General features: G+C 53.3%; 1 protein-coding gene across 1 annotated transcript in view; it reads right to left on the bottom strand.

Moving 5' to 3' along the window:
* Positions 1–1,459: 1,459 nt before the first annotated feature.
* LOC128588367 (A disintegrin and metalloproteinase with thrombospondin motifs 7-like) overlaps positions 1,460–25,913 on the bottom strand; it is a 33,596-nt gene continuing 9,142 nt past the window's right edge. The window contains 14 exon segments of the mRNA XM_053595111.1: positions 1,460–1,658; positions 2,021–2,037; positions 2,040–2,172; positions 2,849–4,222; positions 4,530–4,743; positions 5,200–5,326; positions 13,772–13,839; positions 15,222–15,371; positions 16,209–16,333; positions 16,683–16,766; positions 21,497–21,693; positions 22,686–22,851; positions 24,587–24,756; positions 24,759–24,941. Coding sequence (XP_053451086.1) covers positions 1,491–1,658; positions 2,021–2,037; positions 2,040–2,172; positions 2,849–4,222; positions 4,530–4,743; positions 5,200–5,326; positions 13,772–13,839; positions 15,222–15,371; positions 16,209–16,333; positions 16,683–16,766; positions 21,497–21,693; positions 22,686–22,851; positions 24,587–24,756; positions 24,759–24,941 — 3,176 coding nt within the window. The 3' untranslated portion in view covers positions 1,460–1,490.

Below are 25,913 nucleotides of genomic sequence, written 5' to 3'. Positions count from 1 at the left end.
AAGGAAACGGAGCCCAAGGCCACAGCAGTTGTGTGACCCAAGGCCAGCCCAGGTGTGATCCAGGGCCATGCATTTTCCTGCAAACAGCACTGCTGGGGTGGCCGGGCCAGACGAAGTGTGTATGTATAGGGGTGTCCAGAGACACCTCCAGCTCAGGCCTTTCTGCCAGGAGGTCCCAGCTGGCCCGGAAGCCACCGGCAGCTGGGAGCTAGCAAGACCCTGGGAGGGGCCCCTTCCTGCAGCTCCACTGTTCACCTCCAACCATCCTCCTCTGGCCAGGAATGGACAGGTCAGAGCTGGGGATGGGGTCTTAGCCAGGCCCAGCCCTCACACAGCCTTGGGGCCATCTCTAGTTTCACTATGGGGACACTAAGACCCAGAGGGAAAGAAAGCTTACACAAGGTCACACAACCACCAGGGGCCAAGACCTGTCCTTATGCTCCAAAAAAGGCTAAAAACAGCTGCCTGCAGGACACCCAGGTAGCTGCATTTCCCTCTGCTGACTCCTGGCACAGCCCCAGCTTCTGCATGGTGTCCTATGCCTTATATTGCAACATGGGCCAGCAAGTGCCATTGGGGTGATGGTGTCTCCCCACTTCCCCGTGTCCTTCCCAACCCACCATAACCCTGGGAGGGGGCACTCACGTGGAGGCTCAACCAGCTCACAGTCCTCGGTGCCACATGGCTGGGAGCTCTCAGGCCAGACCTCCTGGCCACACTGGTCACTGTCTTCCTCAGGCAGCCCTGTCTGGGTGTTGACACACTTGACCAGGTGCTGCTGGATGCCACCGCCACAGAGGGCTGAGCACTGCACAGAGTGGGCAAAGGAGTGAGTGTCCCACATGTCCCCCACCATGGGGAATCAGGCATCCTCAGGGGCAGTGCCACTCCTCTAAGAAGCTGTCCTTGAGCCCTGTTCCTGACTGGCCTCCCAGCCCCAGCTCTCTGCCTCCATGGAAGGCCCAGTCCTGCTCCCAGGGCCCACTGGTCACTGCCACCCCCTTTACTGCATAGTCTGCTCCTGCAGAGGGGTAGACATAGGGACAAGGGCAGCCCTCAGGGTCAAGCTCCTCACACGGGACATGCCTGATGAGTCTGGGCAGGGGCCCTAGATGGAACCTGGATGCACCAGTGGGCAGAGACTTGGGTGGGACCCCTTGTGCCCAAGGGACACAGGGGAGGTGGTAGAAAGTTTTTATTCTTTTCAACTAGGGTCTGATATTTTTAAAAAGCCTTAAAAGTAAGTTTAATCTGCCAGTGTTTTGCCAAGCCTTTACTTCACTGTGTTACTTTATTAATCCTTGCAACCCTCCCATCCCATTCTACAGATGAGAAAACAGTGGCCTGGCAAGGCGAAGCAACCTGCCCAGGGTCACTCTTGGGCCTAGGTCAGGGCCAGACCTGTGATTCTTGATCCGCTCAGCAATAAACAGGCCTGGCAGGAAGGTCCTGCCCACCTGAAGCCCCTTTGCCAGTTCACCATTCCTGCCTCAGGAAGAGATGTACCAGCTGAGGCAGGGCTGGGCCCGACAGCGCCGGTGGGCAGGTGGCTTGGCAGGCCCTGGCTGGCAGTGGAAGGGCCACAGTGGCCGGAGGTCCCGTGTGTCCACACACTGTACATCCCGCACTGAGGATCCTCCACCACAGCTGCGGGAGCACTGTAGACCAAGGGACACATGTGACACACCCTGTGTGCATGCCACACACACCACAGCCAATCCCCCTCCCCCACCCAGGCGAATCCCTGAAAAGCCCCAGGGAGAGGCTGGCTCAGGCAACAGGTAGGAAAGGACAAAAGGAAAAGACAAGCAAAGGACAGCTGGTGAAAGAAGTCTAGAGGAGGCCAAAAAATGCAGAGAAACACACCAGGCCAAACAAAGATGAAACAGTTCCCAAGAGATTAGGAATCAAATACGATCTGGTGCAAAGTCGTCCCCTGCCACGGAGAACACAGGCCACAGGGACGTAGGGCTCCACCCTGCCCAGGGCTGCCCGCCTAGCTCCGTCCTCACACACGCACCTTACTCCAGTTGCCTGGTGCCAGGCGGCACAGGGCCGCAGGTGGCAACGGCGGGCAGGCTGGGGCCGGCCAGCGGGAATGCAGTCCTCCTCCCGGCCTGAGCTACAGCGCACAGGCCTCCAGGCAGCGCCCAGGACGCAGGTGGTAGAGCACTGCAGGGTGCAAAGGCTGTGAGGGCCATGTCCCCTCCAGGCCTTCCTCACCAGCCAAGCCAGGGCCCTTTTTTAGGGCCTTTGTTCCTTATCTGTGAATTAGACTCTTCCACCCACCTCCCAAGGACACCGTGAGAATAAAAAACAAAATCCTCCCAGCAACTAAGTGTCCCTAGGGACACTGTAGCACCAGCTATCCTGATTGCTCCCCACATGTGGTAGGCAAGGAAGTCTGGGTTGTAGTCCCAGACACCAAACTGCTGGGTAACCCAGAGGCACAACCAGCCCTAGTGGCCTCAGCCTGCCCCACCCAGCTCCAAACAGAAGGGGCTGAGTTTTCCCACAGAGACAATCTGGGGACTCCCTGTCTGACCCTCATGTGTGCCTGCCACTACCTTCCCAAAAGCCCCTGTATCGCCCCTCCCCACTACTCAGAAGGGTAACTGAGGCCTGATGGGCAGATTGGCCCCAGAGGCCTCTGGAGGGCAGAATAGTGAGCTGGACAGTGTTCTTCCCACCTCACCGGGCCTCCACCCACCACGGGCGGCCAGTTCCCTGCCCCCCAGGAGACAGAATGGCCAGGGCCTGTGTCTTGCTCTGCTCATTTTCAGATGAGGAGGTTGGACTGTTGGAAGTCTAGCACAAACACACAGCCCTCCTGACCTATGCCACTTGCCTGGCTCCAGTTTCCTACTTGCCATCTGGCATTCCTGGCAGCTAGCAGGTCCATGGGAGACCCCTCCTCGGCCAGGCTGGGGTCCAGGGGCTGGGCCTCAGGGGCTCTGCTGCTGTCGGTGATACTGTTCTGATCTAGTGTGGACAGTAGCCCAGAGCTCAGGGTTGCCTCAGGGCTGGGGGACTCAGCCTAGCACAAAGGTCCTGGGCTCAGGGCAGTCAACCAGGGCATGTGCCCTGTGCCAGTCAGGGTTGTCCCAAGGAAGGTCCCCGGTCTTGCCAGAGTCTGTAGGTTCCATAAGCCCAGTCCTGAGGGTGAAGAAGTGGGAGTCCCCAGCCCCAGGGGGCTGTCCCCACTCTTAATATCTGGTAGACCAGCTGTGGAAGGAAGGAGGTGAAGAGCCACAGTGGTCCACAGCTCATTGTCCACAGGCTCCGGAACACCCTCCAGAGCTGGCTTCCAGGCCACAGTGCCCCCTGTCCACAGCTCTGGCACATCAGGTCTAGGAGAGGAGGGCGTGGGTCCAATGGTAGGCAAAGGGGGCAGCATGGGGCTGGGTCTCGGGGGCAGGAGGGGTACTCTATGGCCCACAGGTTCCTCATCATCCTTGGAAACCTCATTGGTCCTGTCCTGCCATGGAGGGGGCAGCTGGCTCTGGCTGTCCTTCTCTAGTAGGAGCTCATCTTGGCCCCCAGGGGCAGCAGGTGTAGGCATGCCAAGGACTGAAGCAGGAGGCCAGGGCAAGCTGGGGAGCCCAAGGCCCGGGGCCCCCATAGGGGTGCCTTCCTCAGGCAAGAAATTGGCCAAGGGGATCTCAGGGGTCTGCTCCAAGGGTGGGGGCAGAGTGGGGCTGGCTTGCCTGGGCCAAGGGCTAGGGGACTGAGATCCCAGCACTCCTTCCTCCCCAGCCACAGGAGGCTCTGTAGCAGGCATGGGGGTGCCCACAAGGGGCCCTGATGTCCTATGCCCTGTTCCCACTGGGACTATATGGGGCTCCTCGGAGGGATCATAGGACAGATCCTCATGGAAGTTAATGAAATTGTAATCATAGTAGAAGTAATCGACAAACACAGGCCCTGGCAGGTCCAGGTCGTCTTCCTTGATGGCATTGCCCATGCTGGCTGGCTCAGAGGATGAGCGAGGCACAGGGCGTGGGGCCGGGTGGCGTGGGATGAAGTCGACCTCACTGAAGAGCTCATGGCTGGAAGAGCCGCTGCCTGAGCCTTCAGAGCCCAGCATGTCCGGAGGCTGAGGGCAGGGTGGCAGAGGGCAGGTGGCTTCGCTTGCTGGCTGAGCCTCATCACAGGGGACGCCGGTGTCATTGGTGCAGAGGACACTTTGGTGCTGAGTGCCCACCCCGCATGTCACTGAGCACTACAAAGGAGGCCAGGGTGAGGGGCTTAGGCCAGCAGGGGCCTGCTAGGGGACACTAGGGCAAGGCAGGGTAGTCTGTCCACTGCCCCGTGGCAGAGGCTTCAGCCAGCTCTCTCTGGCCCTTCCCAGCTCAAGACCATGGCTTGTGGCCATGACTTGCCTAGAGCTTCCTGATCCTGGAGGCTTCAGGGTCAGGGGCTGGGTCCTAAGGAACCAGGCAGTAATGACGGCACAAAAGCTGTCTGCCTGCCTGTAGCCCAAGACCAGGTCAGAGCCAGGTGCTGGACCCTCCCACCCTAGCACTAACCTGACACCAGTTCCCTATGGCCCAGGTGGCTGGACAGGGCACATGGCGGTTGCAAGGGGTTTCAGCGGGGGGCCGGGAAAGGTGTTCACAGGCCAGTGGCTCCAGGGCGCTCTGTTCATCCAGCCCCACGCTGCGGATGCAGAGCACAGTCCGGTGGGAGAGGCCCTTAGGCCCACAGGAGCTGGAGCATAGCTGCCACTCACCTGCCCACCACCTGGCAAGGGGCACACGGGTGACATCAGACAGGTGACACTGATAGGCCCACAGCAAGGGCCAGGCCAGGACCACAGGTACTCAGGGTGTAGGCAGAGCCTGGACTCGGTCTGGCGTATGGCTCTTCAGAGCCCCAGGCCCAGGTCAATGGCCTGCCCCCGAAGCCTGGTGAAATGGCACACAGCCTCCTCCATTCTACTACCCTTACCCCAGGGGAGGTGGTCAAGACCTGAGACCAATGTCCACATCCAGGTACCCAAAGAGTAGTGACCAGAGGTATCCAGTCTGGTGCTGGCTATACAGGGGCATTCCAGGTCCTAGATGGGGCAGGGGGCAGCCAGCCCTGGGGGTTTAGCCTGGAGAAGAGGCCAGAAGCCTGGCTGCCACAGGTGCCCATGGCAAGCTCAGGATGCCTGGGAGTCAGGGGCCTGGTGGGGCCTGTGCTTGGGGGTGTCACCTGGCAGGGCAGGGTTCCTCACTGCACTTCCGCTGGTGGTCATCTGGCCGGCCCAGGGGGTCACAGTACTCCTCATCCACGGGCCCCACCTGCCGCTCTGTGCAATACACACTCTGCCTCTGCACACCTGGGAGACATAGGCGTGCAGAGCTGGGACCCGGGCACCCACTGTCCAAGCTGCACTGTATCCAAAGACACCCTCTGCCCAGAACCCTCCCAGAACAGGGCCTCACTGCATATGCCAGGATGAAAGCAGGGCCCTTCCTCCTCCTTACTTCCCTCCCAGGGCTCACCCCTAACCCACCCCTGGCAGGTGACAGGGTGTGAAGGTTTAATGGGGTGGGTGCCCAGCCCCACCTCTTCCTAGCTGAGAGGCCTTGGGCAGTAAGCATGGCCTCTCTGAACCTTAGTATACTCATCTGTGAAATGGGAGCAACAATAACACCTGCCTCAAAACTGTGGTGTGATCATGCCCATGCAGGCTCAGCCTATGCCTGGCACATCCTACAAGCTCAGGTTACAGGAGCATGCAAACCCACCCATGGCATCAAGGCCGCTCTATTGTCTACACCCCTCCCGATGCACTCAGAAAAAGTCTGGAGAAAAACCTCAACACCCAGCTGGCCATTCCTCTGCAGCCCTGAAGCCCTGCAGCCCCCCAGTTTTGTGACTGTTCCTGGCCTTCACAGCCTTTTCCAGGGCCCGCCCTAGGTCTTTGCAGACCCTTCACCTGGGATAATCACTTCCATATTGCCCATTGAAGCCCAGTGGCAGGACCACCACTAGCAGGATCTGTCTTCACTCTGCCCCCTGCTCAGGGAGCCCTCCCTGAGCTCCCAGCCCCACATCCACGTCCCTCCTTCCTCCTGCTCAGGGAGGGCTCCCTGAGCTCCCAGCCCCACATCCACGTCCCTCCTTCCTCCTGCTCAGGGAGCCCTCCCTGAGCTCCCAGCCCCATATCCACGCCCCTCCTTCCTCACCAGCAGGAGGACTCTGACTTTGCCCTGGGCAGTAAGGGGACCTACTGATGCCATGCCCCACTGCAGCTCCTTTGCAACTACAGGGTCTGGGACACAGTCCCAGCGCGGGAGAGAAAGGCCTGAGTCCCTTTCCGGGGACCCCTTCTCTTCTTCTTGCTCCTGTCTGGAGCATCACAAGAGGCAGGGGGAGGACAGCCCAGCAGCAGGGAAGGATGATGTGGTGATGAGCTGAGTGTGAGGGATAGGTCCCTAAAGGCACCACCAGTCCCGCCAGTGTGGACTGAACACGCTGGCATGCACTTCCTGAGACAAACAGCCCTCATCTGCTCCAGCACTGGGCAGGTTTTAGAACTTACCTCTAAACACATTCCTAATTGGTCTACATTCAAAGCTACCAATTTGCTGAAAGAGAAGCCCTCTAACTTCTGGTTCATCAAAGGTAGTTGTTGGTTTTGACCTTTGTAAATTTAAAGACAGAGAGGAAGACCACAAAGAGGGGGAGAGACCAGGAATGAGCGGAGACCCAAGGACAGAGCAGGAGACACAGGTACACAGCGACCTGTGTGTGTCAGGGGAAGAGATCAGGGGCAGTGGGAGACTGGGGTCATGAGGGAATATTGTCAGATGGGGGAAGACCAAGGGTCTGGGGAGACTGAGGGCACTATGGGGAGGGAGTAGGACCGTTGGTATACTTTTCTCAAATGGTCAAGGACTAAGTCAGTGTGGGAGGGTCACGGGGGTGAATCTGTAGTTGGGTGGGGACAGCCTTGCCACTGTACTTCCTCTTGCTCCCTGCAAGCCTCCCCGGGGCAACGGGAGGTGCCTCAGGTTCTAGGCCTCCGGAGGGCAGGGACAGCCTCAACTATGGCTTGGGGGGATGGGTCAAGTGTCCGATGTGGAGCAGAAGTACAGGCATGAGACCAGTCACCAGTGAGTGGGGAGCGCAGAGGGGGAGGATACCAGCAGCTGAGCCCTCACCACATGCCCACACTGTACCTCTTCCTATCTACCCTCCCTGTGGACCTATGAGCTGGGACCATCGCTAGCCCCATTTTACAGATGGGAAACTGAGGCTCAGGGAAGCAAAGTTCCAAACCCATGATGGCCTGACAGATAAGCAGCGTCCCTGCCCGAAGACAAAGCCCTTGCTGGCAGCAGCTATGCCTGCCCCTCTTCTCACCTGTGCCACAAGTGACTGTGCACTTTGTCCAGGCCTCTACTGCCTGCTGAAGATGCTTTACTCTACCCACATTCCTGGTCCCTGGCAGGCCCTGCCTCCACCGCAGCACCCTTCTTCCGCAGGTGTTCCCACAGGCCTGTGGAGGGCAGCTCTAGGGCTCCTTCGCCAAGAGGCGTTCCCCTGATCCCACATCCCACCCACAAGAGCTATCTGCCATAGTTAGTTATCTGCTAGTTATCCCGAACTGTCATCTGTCTTTCCCCCCCAGCTGGTGAGGGCCTTGAGGCACCACATCTGTCACCCTTACCACTGTACCTACACAGGGCCTGCCGTGCATGGGTGTCTGTGGACACAGCAAGACCAAGAGTTTGCATTCAGCCTTGTCTGGGTCTACGCAGTCCGATAAACGTCTATTTGCAGGAAGCCGGGGGGTGTACGGTCCAGTGGGGTAGGGTCTATGGCTGCCTCTGAGATTCCCCTGAGCCCCAGAACCAATGCCCAACCCCCACATTTGGCACTTTGTATAAATCCCACTCATTCTGTCCCCCAGCCCGCTGAGATGGGGCCTGTCCTCTTTCTTGTCCCACCCTCTGCTATGAGAGAGACTGGTACCACTCTGCCCACTTGGGCACCCCCTTGCCTTCCACCTTCTTCTGGGCCCAGGGAACATGCTGCTCCTTGATTCCCAGGATGCAGAGGGGAAGACATAAAATGACCTGGGGCAGAGATTCTCCCTCCCAAGCACAGCTCCACTTGTGGGGCACACATCTTTCTTCCTAGTGCCAAGGCTCTGGGAGGCCCCAGTGCCCTGGCTCTCACCCTGTCCCCCACCCTCACTCCGGGCCCTGTGCCAAGTCCCTCACACATTCCAGCAGCTGAATGAAGACAGAGACTCATCTGTCTGTCTGTTCTGGAGCCAGGGTGCTGGGTGGCACCCTGAGAGGGGACAGCTGGGAACAACCTCTGGGGCTGTGAGGGGGTGGCTCTGATTCTGATTTTCCAAACTTTCTCTCATTCTCCACCCCTCTCTGGGGGAGGAAACACACTCTTCTCCCCATCTTTGCAGGACCGCTTCCCTGGTTCAAGTCCAGCATATTAGTTCAATACATAATAGATACTATGTATTGAATACTTAGCACATGGTTGGCACTGTGCTAAACATTTCACAAGCTTGCTCATTTAATGCTTGTGTAGGGTACATGACACCCCTGTCTTTGGAGGCTTAAAGGATAAAGCAACTTGCTCGCCAACATGAGTGAGCCAGAGTCTAGCTCTTAACCATCAAACTAAACTTCTTTCTCTGCTCCCAAACCCACTCCCCACTCCAGGAATCCCCCTCCTACCAGGGGGCCAGCATCCTTGCTCGCTCTTCTGCCTCTAATGGATCTGGTCCATCCCTGCTTAAACCCCACAGTGAGTGAACTTTAAGAAAAATGTAGCACAATGAGCAGATTTATCTCTGCTCCCTTCCAAAACCCCACTACAGTGAACATGGAGGAATAAACTAGGCGCAAACCCACAAGGGCAAAGGGTAAGGGAGAAGTGATTATGGCAAGTGAGAGATTTCAACAAAGTTCTGGAGGCTAGAAAGCAGGAGGGGTGGGGGGAGCAGTAGCAAACTTGGTGGAGTACCTGCAGGGAGAAGCCACCCACAGCAAAGCAGGAAAGATTCAGAAATTAGAGTCCCAGGAAACCCAGGGGCCTGGGGGCCAGTAGGACAAGAAACAGAAGGCTGGTTGAAAGTCTGTGAGAACCAGCCAGACTCAGGGTGCCCTCCATAACCCTGAGTGGCCAGGAAACTGCCACCTCCCTGCCCAGTGAAGGCCAAGGGTCACTCTCTGGAAAGCTGAACCAAAAGGATCTGGCCTAGGAACACCAGACACAGATGACAGCCCAAGGCAGAGGGATTTTACAGAGAAAAGTGAAACGTCAGGACACCTGCCTCTTCCCTATTTGGATGCCTAAATGCTGAGGCCACACCTACACTCTCCCAGGAAAAGACTAGAGGAGTTTCAAGCTATAACCCAGTTACAACCTAAGAATAGGGAGAAGAGGGAAAGGGAGGGGAGGGAGGGGGGAGGGACGGGGATTGATGGGATTACACCTGTGGGGCATCTTACAAGGGTATATGTGAATCTTAGTAAAAGTGGAATGTAAAGGTCTTAGCAAAATAACTAAGAAAGTGCCACAAAAGCTATGTTAACTAGTGTGATGAAAATGTGTCAAACGGTCTATGAACCAAGTGTATGGTGCCCCATGATCATACTAATGTACACAGCTAGGATTTAATAAAAACAAAAAGACTAGAGGAGTTGCCTCCCACCCCCACCCCAGGAAAACTAACTCACTGAGAACAATGACCCCAGAGACATTTTAGGATCTCCTAAAAAACAGCCCTATGTGTCCTGCCCGAGTCCATAGGCCTCCCACCGGCATATCTGTGTCTCCTTCTCACAGGAAAAAAATGGCCAAGACGCTTTAAGAAAAACTTTAACATGAAAGAAATTTAATTTCAACTCATTTTATTATTTTGGGGGACAGAGCCTCACTCTATTACCCTGGGCAGAGTACCATGGCATCAGCCTTGCTCATAGCAACCCCAAATTTTGGGGTCAAGTGATCCTCCTGCCTCAGCCTCCTGAGAAGTTGGGACTACGGGCAACTGCCACAATGCCCTGCTAGTTTTGATTTTTTAATTTTAGTATAGATGGGGTCTCACTCTTGCTCAGACTGGTCTGGAACTACTGAGCTCAAAGGATCCTCCTGCCTTGGCCTCCCAGAGTGCTAGGATTATAGGCATGAGCCACCATGCCTGGCCCTGAATGCTTTTGTAAAAAACAATCCATGGGGCGGCACCTGTGGCTCAGTGAGTAGGGCACCAGCCCCATATACTGAGGGTGGTGGGTTCGAACCCGGCCCCAGCCAAACTGCAACAAAAAATAACCAGGTATTATGGCGGGTGCCTGCACTGCCAGCTACTCAGGAGGCTGAGGCAGGAAAATTGCCTAAGCCCAAGAGCTGGAGGTTGCTGTGAACTGTGATGCCACAGCACTCTACTCAGGGCAACAAAGTGAAACTCTGTCTCTTAAAATAATAATAATCCAAAGGAAACAAAAATATTTCAGAGAGAAGAAAAAAATAAAATCCATTTAAGTAATCACTTCAGAAAGATAAAAGATTGTACCAGTGAAAGAGGAACAGGATTTAAAAAAAGGAATATAGGTCTGCCATCTCAAATCTGACAATGTAAGATCTGAAATGCTCCAAAACCAAAACGTCCTCAGTGCCAACATGATGCTCACAGGAAATGCTCACCAAAGCATTAGAGATTTTGTATTTTCAGATTTGGTATCCTGAACCTATAATGCAAACGCTCCAAAATCCAAAAAAAATCCTAAACCTAAAACACCTTTGGTCCTAAGCATTTTCACATTATGGATAAAGATACTCAACTTGAATTCAGTGAATAAGAAAGTTTAAAATTTTTAAAGTAAAACATAAAAAAAATTAATAGAAGGGTTGTAAGATGAAAATAAAGTGGATGTCTCCCAGAAAATTGAAAGATAAGAAAGAGTAAAATAAGAAAGTGAGAAAACAGATGAATATTAAGAGTTCCAGAAAAAGGGCAGCGCCTGTAGCTCGAAGGAGTAGGGTGCTGGCCCCATATGCCGGAGGTGGCGGGTTCAAACCCAACCCTGGCCAAAAAAAAAAAAAAAAGAGTTCCAGAAAAAGAAAACAGAAGATAGAAAATGATCAAATAAATAATACAAGAACATTTCCGAGAACTGAAAGACATGAGTTTCTAGATTCAAAGGGCCCAATGAGCAGCCCCCCAAATTAAAATAGACCAAAGCACATAATTGTGAAATTTAAAATCAGAAGGAAGGAAGGGAGGGAGGGGGTGAGGGAGGAAGGAAAGGAAAAGAGAGAACAAGTGAAAGAGTGAGAGAATCCTAAAAGTTTCTCCATAGTTAAAAGGTAATATTCAAAAGCTTGGGAATCAGAGTGGCATAGGACTGCTCCATAGCAATGATGGAAACCAGGAGACATTGGAAAAATACCTTTGACATCTGAGGGAAGTAAATTCTAACCTGGAATTTGATCTCAAATCAAACTATCAATCAGATATAAGAAAAGAATAAAGATACTTTCAGAGAGGCAAATTGCCCCTCTGCACGCTTTCTCACAAACTTGCTTCAGGATGTGCTCCACCCAAACAAATAAAAAATCAAAAAGGTACCCTCCCAAAAGTAGTTCCAGGGATCTGGCTGTGCGCCTATAGACAGTGGTTAGAGTGCTGACCATATACACTGAGGCTAGTGGTTTCAAACCCAGCCCGGGTCAGCTAAACAACAGTGACAACTACAACAAAAAAGAGCCAGGCATTGTGCTGGGCACCTATAGTCCCAGCTGCTTGGGAGGCTGAGGCAAGACCATCCCTTAAGCCCAAGAGTTAGAGGTTGCTGTGAACTGTGACACCATGGCACTCTACTGAGGGTGACATAGTGAGATTCTGTCTCAAAAAAAAAAAAAAAATAGTGGCAGGTATCTAGGAAACAGGAAGCCCCTCCATGACAATCTTAGGGTAGGCCTAGAAAGCAACCAGTCCAACCCGGAGGACACAGTGAAGTTGGGGTTAAACCCCAGGAAAAAAAGGGAGCTGGATTATCTGGTAGAGATTGCTTTCTAGAAAATTGGATTAAGAGACATTATAGAACTGTTAAAAGACATGGAAGACTTAGAGAGGCAAAGAAAATCAAGTAAATAAAAAGACTTGTTCTTAAAATGAAATGTCAACATTTGGTTCATGGATGAAGACTTACACAATCATAATAATGAAAACAATGACTATGGACCTAAAGTACTTAGGTTAACACTATACTGAGATGGGAGGGGACAAACATTTGTGCAGGAAATAATGTGGAGTGCTAAATGCCAACCTTCTAGGTGATATCTCAAGAATCAAAAAATAGCAAGCGAGGAACGCTTTCTGGAAAAGGAAAGTAAGTATTTAGAAAAAGCTTAAAAGAGTTAAGCTTAAAAGCGAGTGCCTAGAGAAAAGCAATGGAGAGTAGGGAGGGGCAAGGCAGGTAGGTAATTTAATGCTCTGCCACTGGCACCTCGCTTAGTATCTTTGACTTTGTGCTTTGCAGGTAAAGTCTTTCCTCTGATGGGACAAAGGGGCATGTGTGTGAGCAGACACCGCCAGGTCCGTATCCACCATTCCTTGCCACCTCACTTGTATCTAGCATCCAATTTGCCCCAAAAGCGCAGAATCTACAGTGTGCAGGGTTCAGGGAGAATCACAGCAAGAAGACAAGCATGTTGTGTCTAAGCCACAAAAGGGGGAGAGGGATGCTGAGAGGCCACACTTGCCATTTGAATCAGAAATGCAGAAAGAAGGTGATGACCAAGGAGTTCTGTCATCCTTTTTATCATGTTCTTCTCTATATTAGCCAATGACTACACTGAAAATGATGACTACAGGAGGAGAGGGAAAGAGAGGGTACCCCGTTATTCCCTTTCAGTCTTTCCTTCCTCATCAGTAAGCTGAAGGTAGACAGTGTTGGTAGAGTGTGCATGTGTCAAGGAGTGAGATGAAGCCCATCCAGTTAATTGGCTTTCTTGTTTGGGGGGTTATTTTTTTTAGATAGTTTCACTCTCTTGCCAAGGCTGAGTGCAGTGGCATCATCACAGCTCACTGCAGGCTCCATCTCCTGGGCTCAGGTGATCATCCCACCTTAGCCTCCCAAAGTGTTGGGATTACCAGCATGAGTCACCATGCCCAGCCAGCTGTATTAGTTTTGTGTAGCATTTCCACTGTGGTAGTATATATGAGCTATGGGAGATAAACGGTACAATTTCGGTGGTTCTATATATAAGTTAAACGCTCTCATATTTGCACCTAAAACTGGAACTGCACAAATAGAAATGAGAGGTAAAATATAAGTTTCTTACATAGAACATTAAATGGCAAATAAAATACACCACAACAAATTAAGAGAACGCAAAAGAAAGGTCAAAGCTTTAGAGTTCAGCCCTTGAGAAGCACTTTCTCCCTGCATTTCACTGGCCCACGGGCTGGGCTGCGCCTCCTCTGGCTTCATCTCCTTGGCCTACCTCGCCTTTCCCTGAAAACTACTCTGTTTCTACATGCCTGCAGGTCTCTGCACAGGCTTCCTCTAGCAGAAGGAATTTATCTCCCTTCTGGACAATTGTGAACTTGATCAGACATCAAGCTTTAGCTCAACTGTCCCTTCCAGGAGGATGACTGGGACCCCAGCCCCACATCTTTATCAGGTACCCCTCTAAGCTCCCCTCCCATACCCAACACTGCAGTGACACTGCATCTCCCTCTTGGACTGTGACCTTACATAAAGTGTGGGTGCCCCAGGCTGGGTGAGGGACTTACTCGAGGAACCTGGTGACGTACTCTCGGCTGCAGCGGGACCAGGTGAGGGAAGCAGCGTCGTACAGGAGCTGTGGAGACATGATGAAAGGCCGTTTCCCAACAGGCTCACAGTCATTGCCGCTTCCGTCATGCTGAATGCCAAAACTGTGTGAGAGCACAGGCCCCAGGGGCAGGTGAGCCGGAGGGAGGCTATCAGCCTGCCCCTCCCCCAGAGACCTACGAGGTATACAGTGTTAATTCCCAGGGCCAACTCTGCTACCCAATGGCTACGGTCTTGAGAAGGTCACATGCCCTCTCCGAGCCTCAGTTTCCTCAATGCAAAATGAAGGTATGACAGCTAGTGTCCCGAGGGGTTCCACTTTTAGGTGTACCTGCCTGAGCCAAAAGTGAGGGCCAGGACCCAGAGCAGCCCTCTCTTGCCCAGGGGTTGGCCTGACACGACCCCTGCAACCTCGCTGACTTAAAAGCAGTCCAACAGGACCCCCCAGCCCCCACCTCCCCGACACCCAGCTCCTATCCCAAGCCTGTGTGCTGGAGTGAAGGGAGATAAGCTGCTGCATCACAGAAAAGGCCCAAGAGATCATCCCCAGGAAGGACAGAAGAGAACAGTGGTGCCAGGCACCATGCTGAACACATTCGGAAACGCTGTCTAACTCACTCTTCATGATTATCCCCAGAGAGGCCAAGGAACTAACCCCGAGAACACAGCCAGGATATGGCAGAACATGGCAAAGTGAATCCTTCTATTGCCATGAGCAACTTCAGGGACCCGCAGGAACGGCCATCACCCGGGGAACCCACACATCTGAATGGATTACCCCAACACCTCTGACCAGCAGAGCTCTCTGAGAACCTGCCTTCATCAGCTTGCTGGACAACCTAAGATGCTGCCATATTCACCAGATAAACAGGGTGGGCACAGGTGGCTGCGGCTGGGGCCACACTCAGATGTGAGGGCCCCAGGCAGCAGTATCAGTCAGAGAGCTTTGGGCATGACTGAATCCAACCCCCTCAATCTATAGGAGGCGCTCAGAGGCCCAGAGAGGGCAGTGCACTGGCCTAGGGTCACAGAGCAAACAGGAGAGGGATGGAATAGGGACCAGGATGGAATAGGAATCAGGAGTGAAACAGATAAGCACTAAGGGCGCTGGGGTGAGACAGCCAAGGACCTACAATGACTTGGGACTTCCTGTCCCATCTCAACCCCCTTCACACAGGGCTCACTCCACACCAGTCCCAGAGGTACCCTGCAGGCCTGATTGACAGTGAAGCAGCCTGGCTGTGGGTGGGGACAGTGCAGGGGCAGTGTGTGTCCAGATCAAGATGGAATTCCTTCCCCAAACAATTTTCTTTTTTGCGATTTTCTGACCCATGGGCTAGCTGCCCAGTGCCCCCAGGTGGGGAGGGTGAAGCCAGGCTCTTGGCATGGCAATGAGGGCAGGCATAGTACCTGTGCCCAAGCTCGTGGGCCACAGTGAAGGCCAGCGGCAGGCCTGTGTCCTCGTTGATGTTGCAGCTGTGGTGTGGCTGGCACATGCCCGCCCCGTGGGACAGGCCCAGGGTCTCGCAAGGCTGGTTCATAGCTGCACACAGGTCCTTCCTGCACAGGTAGAGAGAAGTGGCCTTCAGGCTACCCAGACTAGTGCCAGGCCTACTGGAACTGAGGAGACCAGGGAAGGGCCTCCACTGACCCAGAGAAAGAAGGACATCACCTCCTACACTCTGTGATGTCAGGCTGGCACAGTGGCCATCTGGGGAAGTGGGTGCCCTCATTGACACACAGCACACTGGGTTCCATTTGGGCCTGGGAAGCAGCCTTGTGCACAGAACAATGCTGGTCACTGTTCTGACGAGGGTGCCCAGCAGAGGGCCAGTAACTCTGCCTGGAGTTCACAAACTCTGCCTGTGAACAGGGGATGAGGAGAGAGGGTGGTGGTGAGGTGGCTGTGACTCTCAGGCAGGTGTCCTTCTTACAGACCTGCTCCGTATCCAGACTGCGAGGGTAAATGTTTGACTACACAAGGGATAAAACTGCGCAGAACTTAATGTGTGCACACGTGCATCCAGGACACATACATGCATGCACGCAGAGAACTAGTGAGGGCTAAGCAAGTCCGCGGACCAAATCAAAACCAAGTTCCTGGTTGGGATACTGTGAGATGTCATCACCAGGACAAACAGAGCAAGGGCACATGGGGCCTCTGTGCTAGTTCCACATGAGAATGCACAACTATTTCATTATTTCAAAATAAACAGGTCCCCCTCCCCCAAAGGGTGGTGGAATCCAGCCTTGTAACGAAGCTGTGCAAACTCTCTTCACATGGGGCTCCCCTAGAACGGGTTGTGTCCCCCAACCAGCACTTCTCCCTCAGGGTCAGGGAGCACTGCCCTAGGCACGGCTCTCCTGTCCCTGAGCCTGCCTCTCCCGACTGGGCACCTGGTGAGCAGGATGGCAGTGTCGTGGTGCAGGGGGTGGGCGTCTCCCTTCATGTTGATGCTTTTCTGCCACTTGCAGAAGCTCCGCAGGGTGTTGTCAGCATGGTGTGTGATCTTTAGGTCCTCCTGCAGGCAGATAGAGCTGCTCATGCCTCCCCTGGGCTCAAGAGAGTCAGACCCAATTCTTCTCCACAGGAAGGCAGGAAACCAAGGCCTACAGCGGCAGTGCTGGACAAGCAGCAGGCCAGTGGCTGCAGTCCATCCTCCCGTCTCACCACCCCTCCCGCAGGCACCTCCTAGGAAGGACCTGAGACCTGAGAGACACCCAGCTGGAGAGCGGGGGGTGACAGAAGACACTGCTCAGGCCAAGGAGGCTATCCCTATGCCTTTCCATACAGAGCAGCTCAGGCAATGGCAGGAGAGCTCTGGCAGCTGATGCCCACTGCAGGGACGGATGGGGCCACAGGCCTCTCACCTCCTCATCCTCCAGCAGGACCAGGCGCACAATGGTGATGTGGATGGGGTTCCCAATGCTTGGGTCATGAAACAGGCCGGCCACCTGTCCAAGAGATGGGGGTCAGACTGTAAAGAGGATATAGGATATGGGCAGCCCACCCGGGGAATGCACACCCATGCTCACACAGGGTGCTCACAAGGTGCACACAGGCTACACACCAACACGGTGCCCATGCAGCGAAGCATGTCCCCACATCTGCACATGTGGTGCTTCAATCCAGCAAGGGCAAAACCTGGGGGGGAACAAAGCCTCTCAGGCCCCTCTTAGGACCAAGTGAGGCCTTCCTGAGCACTAGTGTGGAGTCTATTTGCAAGTGTCACCTCCTCTCAGCTCCGACTACCCAGTGCTGGCTTCTTGGCCCATCTCAGGGTGCGAGTCCTGCTAACTGCCCAGGCAGTCAGCCTGGCAGTCCTTCTTACCCTGGAAATGTCAGGACCAGCAACCTCGAGGTGATCCCTCCCTGAGGCATAAGACCAGGGTAGAGCCTAAAAGGAGGTAAGGTGGGGCAGGCACATGCCACTTGAGGCTGCCCACTGATTTGCTGTCCCATCCTCCCTGGGGCTGACAGCCATGTGGCCAACGGGGCAGGTGTGCACATCTGGCTACATGGGGGCTCTCTACAGAGCTCCAGGAAAGAGGGCCACCCCGAGGGATGGAAGGTATACCAAGACACAGGGAAATGGGTGGGGAGAGATAGCTTCCCTTTTAAAACTCCCTCAGAACAAAAATGAGGGACAGTTATCAGTGGGCAGAGATAGCAGGACAGATCAGTTATGAGTTGACTTCTAGAAGTGCATAAAGCACAATTTTATATATATGTATATATATTTTTATATACATATATGTATACATATATATTTGTTTATATGTACATATATAAAAATATATATATGTATATATATATATATATATGTTTGGGTTTTTGGGGGATTTTTTTTTGGGAGACAATCTCATTCTGTCGCCCTGAGTAGAGTCATAGCTCACAGCACCCTCAAAGTTTTGGTCTCAAATGATCCCCTTGCCTCAGCTTTTCTATTTTTAGTAGAGACAGGGTCTCGCTCTTGCTCAGGCTGGTCTTGAAATCCTGAGCTCAGGCAATCGACCCGCCTCAGCCTTCTAGAGTGCTAGGATTACAGGTGTGAACCACTGCACCTGGCCTAGAAAAATAATAGTTAAATAGGAATCGATAAAATAAACACTGTTAAGAGGCATGAATGTCCCTGGTAATGGGGATGACCTGCACTTTCAGACAGGAGTTCAGAAATGGTGAAGCTAAACAGTGATGTATCAGAGCTCAGTGCTAGAAGCCTCAGAGCTCCTTCATGACTTCCCCCCCCACAGCCAATCAATTTTGCCTCCGAGTTTCACTTGAATCTCTCTCTCCCCTTCATCCCCAACACCACTGCCCAGTCCAAATCTGTATTGCCTCTTGTCTAGTTAGCAGTTATGGTCTTCTCTGAAAAATCCCATAATTTTGCATGGCCACCTGCAGCCTGTTAGTTCAGTCATCTGTCTTTGAAATGCACACCCAAGGACACCATGCCTTTGCTTAAAGCCATAGGTGGTTATTCACTGTCCACAGGGAAGGGACAAAAGTCCCCTGCCCAGCCAGCAGGCCTCTATGGTCTGGCTCCTGCCCACTTCTCTGGCCACCCCTATCCCTCCAGACCTCCTGGCTCCCTGGCTCCAACCTTTCAGTCTTTTTGCATCCTGTGATTCTTCTTAATGCAGGGCCTGTGCAGGAGCTGTGCTCCTAGGCCAGATCAGCTTTTCAGGCATCTTCCCCAAGTTGTCTTCTCCCCTCTCTCCAGCTCTCAGTCCTTCACTGTGTCCTCTGGGAACCTTTGTTCTACCCCACATTCCTAACGCACCATGAACTTGTCCTTCCTTGCACTTTCCTCTATTGTATATTCATAGTCATCAAGGTGACAGTTTTATAAATGTCTGTCTCCCTGGCTGGACCACAAGCTCAGTGAGGACTGTGTCTGTGTGGACTCCCTCTTACAATCTGGCACAGGATGGGCATTCAAGAGATATTTTTTGAATGAACGAATCTTGGGCACTAGCTTAGTATTATCTAATTTTAAAAAAAACCAGTGGAAAATAAGAAAAGTATCTTAGAGAAAGTCAGATCAAAAGAACAAGTCTTTGCTGGACTACAGACACATAAACTTGGCATCAGTCCCCAGCAAAGGCTTCTGAGGACTCCAGGCCCTTGAGGGTCTGCTAAGACCTGCCCAACAACTGGGCCATGCTATATCCTGAGTCAGAGCTTAGTGCCATCATGAAGCCCCTCCATCAGCGTGCATAAATAACTTTCTTGCTGTCTCCCAAGAAAGATGGGGCAAAATTGGCACCAGGAGACACTGGAGGTAGGTAGAGTCTTGACTCAATGAAGAGATGCTTGTTAATGGCATCAGGTCAGTACCAACTATTTTTTTTTTTTTTTTGGAGACAGAGTCTCACTATGTCACCCTCAGTAAAGTGCCATGGTGTCACAGCTCACAGCAACCTCCAACTCTTGGGCTTAAGTGATTCTCTTGCCTCAGCCTCCCAAGTAGCTGGGACTACAGGCACCCGCCACAAGGCCCAGCTATTTTTTGTTGCAGTTGTCATTGTTGTTTAGCTGGCCCGAGGCCAGTTTCAAACCTGCCAACCTCGGTGTATGTGGCTGGTGCCATAACCACTATGCTACAGGTGCCAAGCCAAATACAGAGTATTTTAACTAGATAGATGACACCCAGGGAAGTTGAGCCCTCTTGCAGGCTTGGAGAGCAAGCCAGGGCTAGGCAGTGTTATGTGAAGGCAAGATCTGGAGGTTACAGGTGACACAGTGACAAGTGCTCCTCAAAAATGGCCTGTGACCTCAGAGAGAAAGAACAGAACGGGGAGTAAAAATTGGGGTAGAGTGGGACCTGTCTTGCTATGCTTGAGATAAACCCACTTGAGCTCCACGACTCTGATCTGGGTCTGCCAAGGAGAAAACACTGTTATCTGGGGCCTGGGAAGCACTGGTGAGAGAAGTGAGGCTGTCCTGTAGGTGGCTGTGGGGCTGAAGGTCAGATACTACAGCTGCGAACATTGATCCAAGCTAATATGTACAGTCCCTGGGCTGGGAATGTGATATGCATTATCTCCTTAAAGGTGGGCAAAATTATCTTCATTACAAATGAAGCAACTGAGACTCAAAGGAAGGGTAATGCTGGGATCAGAATCCAGATTTCACGGCTTTATAGTCCTTGCTCTTCTTAAATTTGGAAAATGCTGCCTATTCGCTCAGGGATTCTCAGTGCATATCAGCTTTGAAGGCTCTGAGAAGTTCTGCAGCAAAAAAAGTCTCTTTTACTTTTTTTAACCCTGGGAGGCCAAATTTACTCAACAAACTTACTCAACATGGCTCCAGCCATGTTCTTGAGTCTTTCAGGCTGAGAATGGGAATGAGAGGCCCTCAGGGCCTAGACACCTGGCTTACCCCACCCCCTAGCCCAGGGCCAGACCCTGCTATCCTGCAATCATCCCTCCTAAAGCCTGGCCTTAAGTGGTTGCCCTCCCTGGGCAGATAGGGCTAAACAGAGAGGCTTGAGCTGGAACTTCAAGGCCTGGCAGAAGGCTACAATTTTTATTCCACATGGAGCAGGGAACCAAGAGGGGAATGAAGTCATGGAGACCTGGCCCAGAGCTGTGCTTGTTAAGGAGGACTTAATAGTGGGGGTGTGATACCAGAAGAGATGGACAGGGCCTTCTCTTCTCTCTGACCCTGGGCTTTAGGGCGTCAACTAGGGAGCAAGATACTAGATGAACTCACAGGGTCTTTCCTCCAGGGTTGCAGGAGATGAGCTGCTGGCTTGGGGACAAGCAGCACATAGGACTCCCTTAGATGTCATCCTGCCATAGAACACATGCCCTTACCTTGCCCCAGCGACCCAACCCAGAAGAGAGACAGGGTTGGGCAGTGGCCTGCTGACCAGGAAGCCTGCCAAGAATGCCAACAACAAACACATTTCTCCCAGGGGGCTGTGGGCAGCAGCTTGGCAGCTTGAGACCTCCCACCTGCACACCCAGGGCTCTGTTGTCAGATCCAATCAGGCACAGAACTCTGAGTGGGTTGAGGAGACCTGGCCTCTCATCCGGCTCTGCTCTACCTTGTATGACCTAAGCAGGTCACTTACCCTCTCAAGCCTCTGTCGTCTCAACAGTCACATGGGGTCAAGAACAGTTTGCCAACCCCACAAGGTACCATCATCATGCCTAGTTCACAAATGAGCAAGGTGAGGCTCAGACAAGGAAAGTGACTTGCCTAAGGCCACGGGCCAATGGGCAATAGAGCTATACAGATCCTTCTGACTCTAACATGTACGGCTGTCTCGGGCAGGGGCTGGTCAGATTGGCATTTCTGTGTCTTCAGCATCTAGTCCAGGTTCTGCCACAAATGAATGAATGAACCAACTAACCTGTGAACTCCCCGGGCAGGCACAGGGCCACGGCTGCCTCAGCCTCCCCCTCTGTCTCCCTCTCCCTCTCCCAAATGCCAGCTGAGCTAGTATGGTGACATGACACACTCTGCCCAGGTTCTCTCCTAGAGACACCCAACCAGCAATCCCTCCTAGACTCAGGAGCTTCAAGACTCTCCTTCCTATCTGACGTCCAGACCTGGGTGTGAGGTTCAGCCTAACAGCCTTCCTGCTCTGTACCCAGCCCTGGTAACCCACCCCCCAACACCAGCCCCCGAGGTCCCTACCACACCTGTTGCCTCCTGCCTACAGCAGCCTCGCCATGTTCATGATGGTCAGCACATAGCTCTCGATTTGTGGCTGCCCGTGGTACTCTACCATTTTGGCATCGGCAACCACCAGGGTCTCTACCCACTTCTCCTTGCTGACCGAGCGCTGGTGTAGACGCCTTGACCGCTGCTGCTGCCATTGCTGCCGCTGCTCCCAACGCTCCCGTCGAGACTCCAGGTCCAGGGATGCTGTGGGCCCCAGACAAGAGGGTTAGCCACCAGTGGACTGGCCCTGGGCATATGTCATCTCCTCACTGAGCCCCCTCTGGAGCAATAGGAACCTCCCTGGAACCAGAGGTGAGGAGCATGGATGCTCCAGACCTAGGTGTGTGGCCTTGGCCTGGTCACTTTTCTTTGCTGATCTTCCTCACAGAGTGACCTCCAGGGGCAAATGAGATGCTGGGTATAAACACAGTAAAGGACCGAGTCTGTGTGAGGAGAGCTTCTGGGCCTGATAGCTCCTGTAGCAGGCCCTGCATCATTCCCTCCCCCACTGGGAGTTAGTGAATCCCAGCAAATGCAGACCCCATAGTCCAACTGCTAGGCTGCCCTCTGATCCAGGCCTGCCCCCAGAAGAGGAAGTACATCTGTGAAGCTGAGGAAACTGAGGCCAAAAAGCATGCCTCCGTGGGCATCTGCTCAGCAAACAGAGCTGTGGGCAGCCTGAGGGTGGAGTACCAGCTGAGCAGTCCCCAAACACCAGCAACCCTTAGTGCACAGCTCCTCATGGTAACCGCCACCACTACTGCCATCTCCAGAGGATGTGCTGGGTACCACGCTACAGCTCTCAACCACAGAGGTCAATTATTCTGCATGGGAGCAGGGTGGGAGGAAGTGGGATCCTCGCTAATGCACACTGCAGGAAGAATGGTTACTAGAGTCAGAGGTGCTACAGGCAAAGGTGGGGAGGAGCAGTGGGGGATGAAACCCTGAAGTGGGGAGGCCGGTGAGGTGGGAGTGAGGGAGGGAAGCCCAGGCATTGGCTGGGGCACACCTGACTGGCAGAGGACATAGCTCGTGGCACATTTAAGGGCACAGGCTACGATGATGTGTCTGTCTGTTTATCCATCTGTTTTCCTCTGGTACAAAGAAAACTGAACATGTTGAAAGGGGCTTCTAGAAAGGGCTCTGGATATCCTAAGCCCGTTCCCTGCACTGGAACTGGCAGCAGAGGAGCATACTTTGCACCCCACAGGTGCCTGGAGTGCTGAAATTCCCGCTCTGTGCCGGCCTCTCTGGTGCTTGGTGCTTATACACCACGTGGGGCTGGGCGTGGCCAGGCTGGGCCGGAACACCTTCCAGGGGCTCAATGAAGTAGTCCTCGCTGGAGAGCTGGAATACACCTTTCTGGAGAAAAAGCACCAGGGCCAGAGAGGGCTGGCTCTCAGGTGCTCTGCCCACCCTTCACAAGGCCCACCTGCCTCTGAGCTCACACTGTGCCCACCACCCCTGATCTCAAGCCTTTGCTTACACTGCACCCTCTGTCTGGAGCATCCTACCGTGCCATTTCACCCAAAGGCTTCAAAGTGGAGCTCAGAAGCCACTGCCCCCAGATGCTGTTCCACACACCCACCCCATCAGGGGTAAGATCTGACAAAATGGCCTTATCTGTAGAGTTCCAGGCAGCCATCCTAAGTCCAGGCTATTTTGCATCTCCTTTGCATGCCAGCCATCTCTAGCCACTGTGCCCCTTCCCAGGTGACCAGCTTCTGACCTGCCCTCAGTCTCCCTGTGTGATGAATCACTCCAAAGGCTGCTCAGTCCACACCCAGGCCATAGAGATGCCCATGGCCATCAGGACATCCTGTTCCCTGGGTCTAAGGCCAGCTAGAAAAGGGAAACTGGCAAGGATGTCTTGGGCATATCCACTGGCATTCAGAGAGTCTAAGGAAGAGAGGGGCTTGGGAAGTATCTTTGGGCAGCCGGCCACCTCCTGAGGAAACTCAGGACACCAACAGGGAAGAAGGTTTTACCTTCCTCAGACCTCCCCTCATTGGCAGAATTCTGCCCCTTGGATCGTACAGGGCCAAGGAGCCTGGATTGCTCCAGGATCTGAATGCAGACTCCCCCACTGGGTAACTAACTAGATGACCTTGGGCACATTCTCTTAACATGGGAATGACCGTCCATAAATGAGAATACTTTGCTGAGCAGACAGGCCTTTAAAGGCCCAGACGTTCCACAGCCTGCAGTTTGGGCTGTCCTGCCATCAGGCCATGCACCGCCACAGCCCATGGCTTTTGTCTAAAGCAGGGGTCCTCAAACTGCGACCCACGGGCCACATGAGGCAGTGTGATTGTATTTGTTCTTGTTTTGTTTTTTTACTTCAAAATAAGATATGTGCAGTGTTCATAGGAATTTGTTCATACTTTTCTTTTTTTAACTATAGTCCAGCCCTCCAGTGGTCTGAGGGACAGTGAATTGGCCCCCTGTTTAAAAAGTTTGAGGATGCCTGGTCTAAAGGCTTTAAGCCGAGGGCCCTCCAGGAACAGGAACAATGACTGGCTGAGTGTGCACATGTCCCCCACTCCTCCCACACCCTTCAGAGGTGGGAGGGCAGCAATGGTCACCTCAATAGGCACAGAAAAGGCCCCACCCTGCTGGGGTAGGAGCTGCTCTAACCTGCACATGATCAGGGGTGGCAATTAGGGCTTCGTGCAGAAGCCAAAGGAAGCTCTAATGTGGGCAGAGGCACTGGGAGGGGCTTCTCACCACCCCCTGCAGAATGGTTAAAGGGAAAGGGGTGACTGTCCTGGAGAGGGGTCTGTGAAGGAATGGTCCTGACACCCTAAAGGAAGGAGCTCAACTACTCTCCAATTACATAATCCAAACAGCAGTTCTCAAAGTGGGATCTCTGGATCTGCAGCTTTAGTGTTACCTGGAAATTTTTCAGAAATCCAAGTGTTTGGGCACCATCCCAGGAATACAGTCAAAAACTGCGATCCGCCAAGGCCTACGGGATCACTCCCATCTTATAGTAGATAATACCCAGATAGGCAGAGGACACGCACACAGGCAAGGCTGGTGGCCGCCCCCCATCCTGCCACCCCCACCTGCCTGCGCACCCTCCGGGCGCACTCACCATGCCATCACAGGCGCTGATGGCCGCCAGGCTGCCCTCAAGCTCGGGATCCTGCACCTCGCCAAGCAGGTGACAGGCGGGGGTGCGGGCCCGGATGTGCGCTTGTCCCAGGCCACCTCACTGCCAATTCTCACTCACAAAGCCAGGCGCCAGCAGGTGAGGGTTGGCGGCAGGTTGAAGTGCAGCTCGCATCCGCGGTACTGCAGCTCATACAAGGCGGGAACGTCGTGGTGCGTGGACACGTCCCGCTTTCGCAGCGCGCGGGGCCACAGCTGGTAGGACAGGAAGGAGCCCCCAGCGTCCACCCGCACTGGGTGCACGATATCCAAAGTCGCCCGGCCCTGGGTTGGGTGCCCTGCGAGGAGACAAGCACAATAGCACCTAGGTCCAGGGCAGGGCCTTGCAGGTCCCCAGACACCAGAGGGGTCACTGCCAAGTGCGCAGCTTGAGTCAGTCAGAGCACCTGGATTCAGATTTTAACTGTGCTACCTGCTAGCTCTGCTAGTTTAATCTTTCGGAGCCTCAGTTTCTCCATTTGGATTATTGCAGTAACTTTTTTGGGGGGACATAAGAGTTGCACTCTATTGCCCAGGCTACAGTGACATGGTAACAGCCTAGCTCACAGCAACCTCAAACTGCTGGGCTCAAGCCACCCTCCTGCCTCAGTCTCTCAAGTAGCTGGGACTACAGGCACCTGCCAGGACCCTGGCTAATTTTTCTATTTTTAGTAGGGATGGGTCTCCATCCTGTTCAGGCTGGTTCCCAACAGCTGAGTTCAAATGATCCTCCTGCCTTGGCCTCCCACAATGCTAGGATTAAAGGTGTAAATCACAGTGGCCAGCCTACCTTTTCTATTTGTCTGTTTTCTTCACCTCCTCCCAATGTAAATTCTAGGAGGGCAAGAATCTTTAATCTTAAATCTGTTGAAGATTTAAGTGCCAGAAGTGGTGTCTGGAATGTAGGCATTTCTCAGCCTTTGCTGAGTGAACCTGTAGAATGGGCATAATCGAGATTGTGGGGAGGACAAAAGGAACTAGCACTAGCTGCTCCATATACAGCAGGGCCTCCTGCTGATTGAACATGATTGCGACTGTCAGTGTTATCATTAGCCTGGTGAGCTTAAACGTGTGTCCTCAGGTGCCTGCAGTTCCGTGTTTCCAGGCTTCCTGGGATGGAGAGATGGAGAGAGACCACCCAGGCAGGGCTCCCTGGCCCTTACCACCATCATTTCAGTGGAGTAGCTCTAGGATCTATCTCTTGCATGCAACAGTTCATTTGAAGAAAGCTTCCAGGGATGGAAAGAATTTGCAGACCTCTATTCAGGCCC

Source organism: Nycticebus coucang, chromosome 6 (assembly GCF_027406575.1).
Source record: "Nycticebus coucang isolate mNycCou1 chromosome 6, mNycCou1.pri, whole genome shotgun sequence".
NCBI lineage: Eukaryota > Metazoa > Chordata > Mammalia > Primates > Lorisidae > Nycticebus > Nycticebus coucang.
This window is presented reverse-complemented; position numbering and strand designations above follow the sequence as displayed.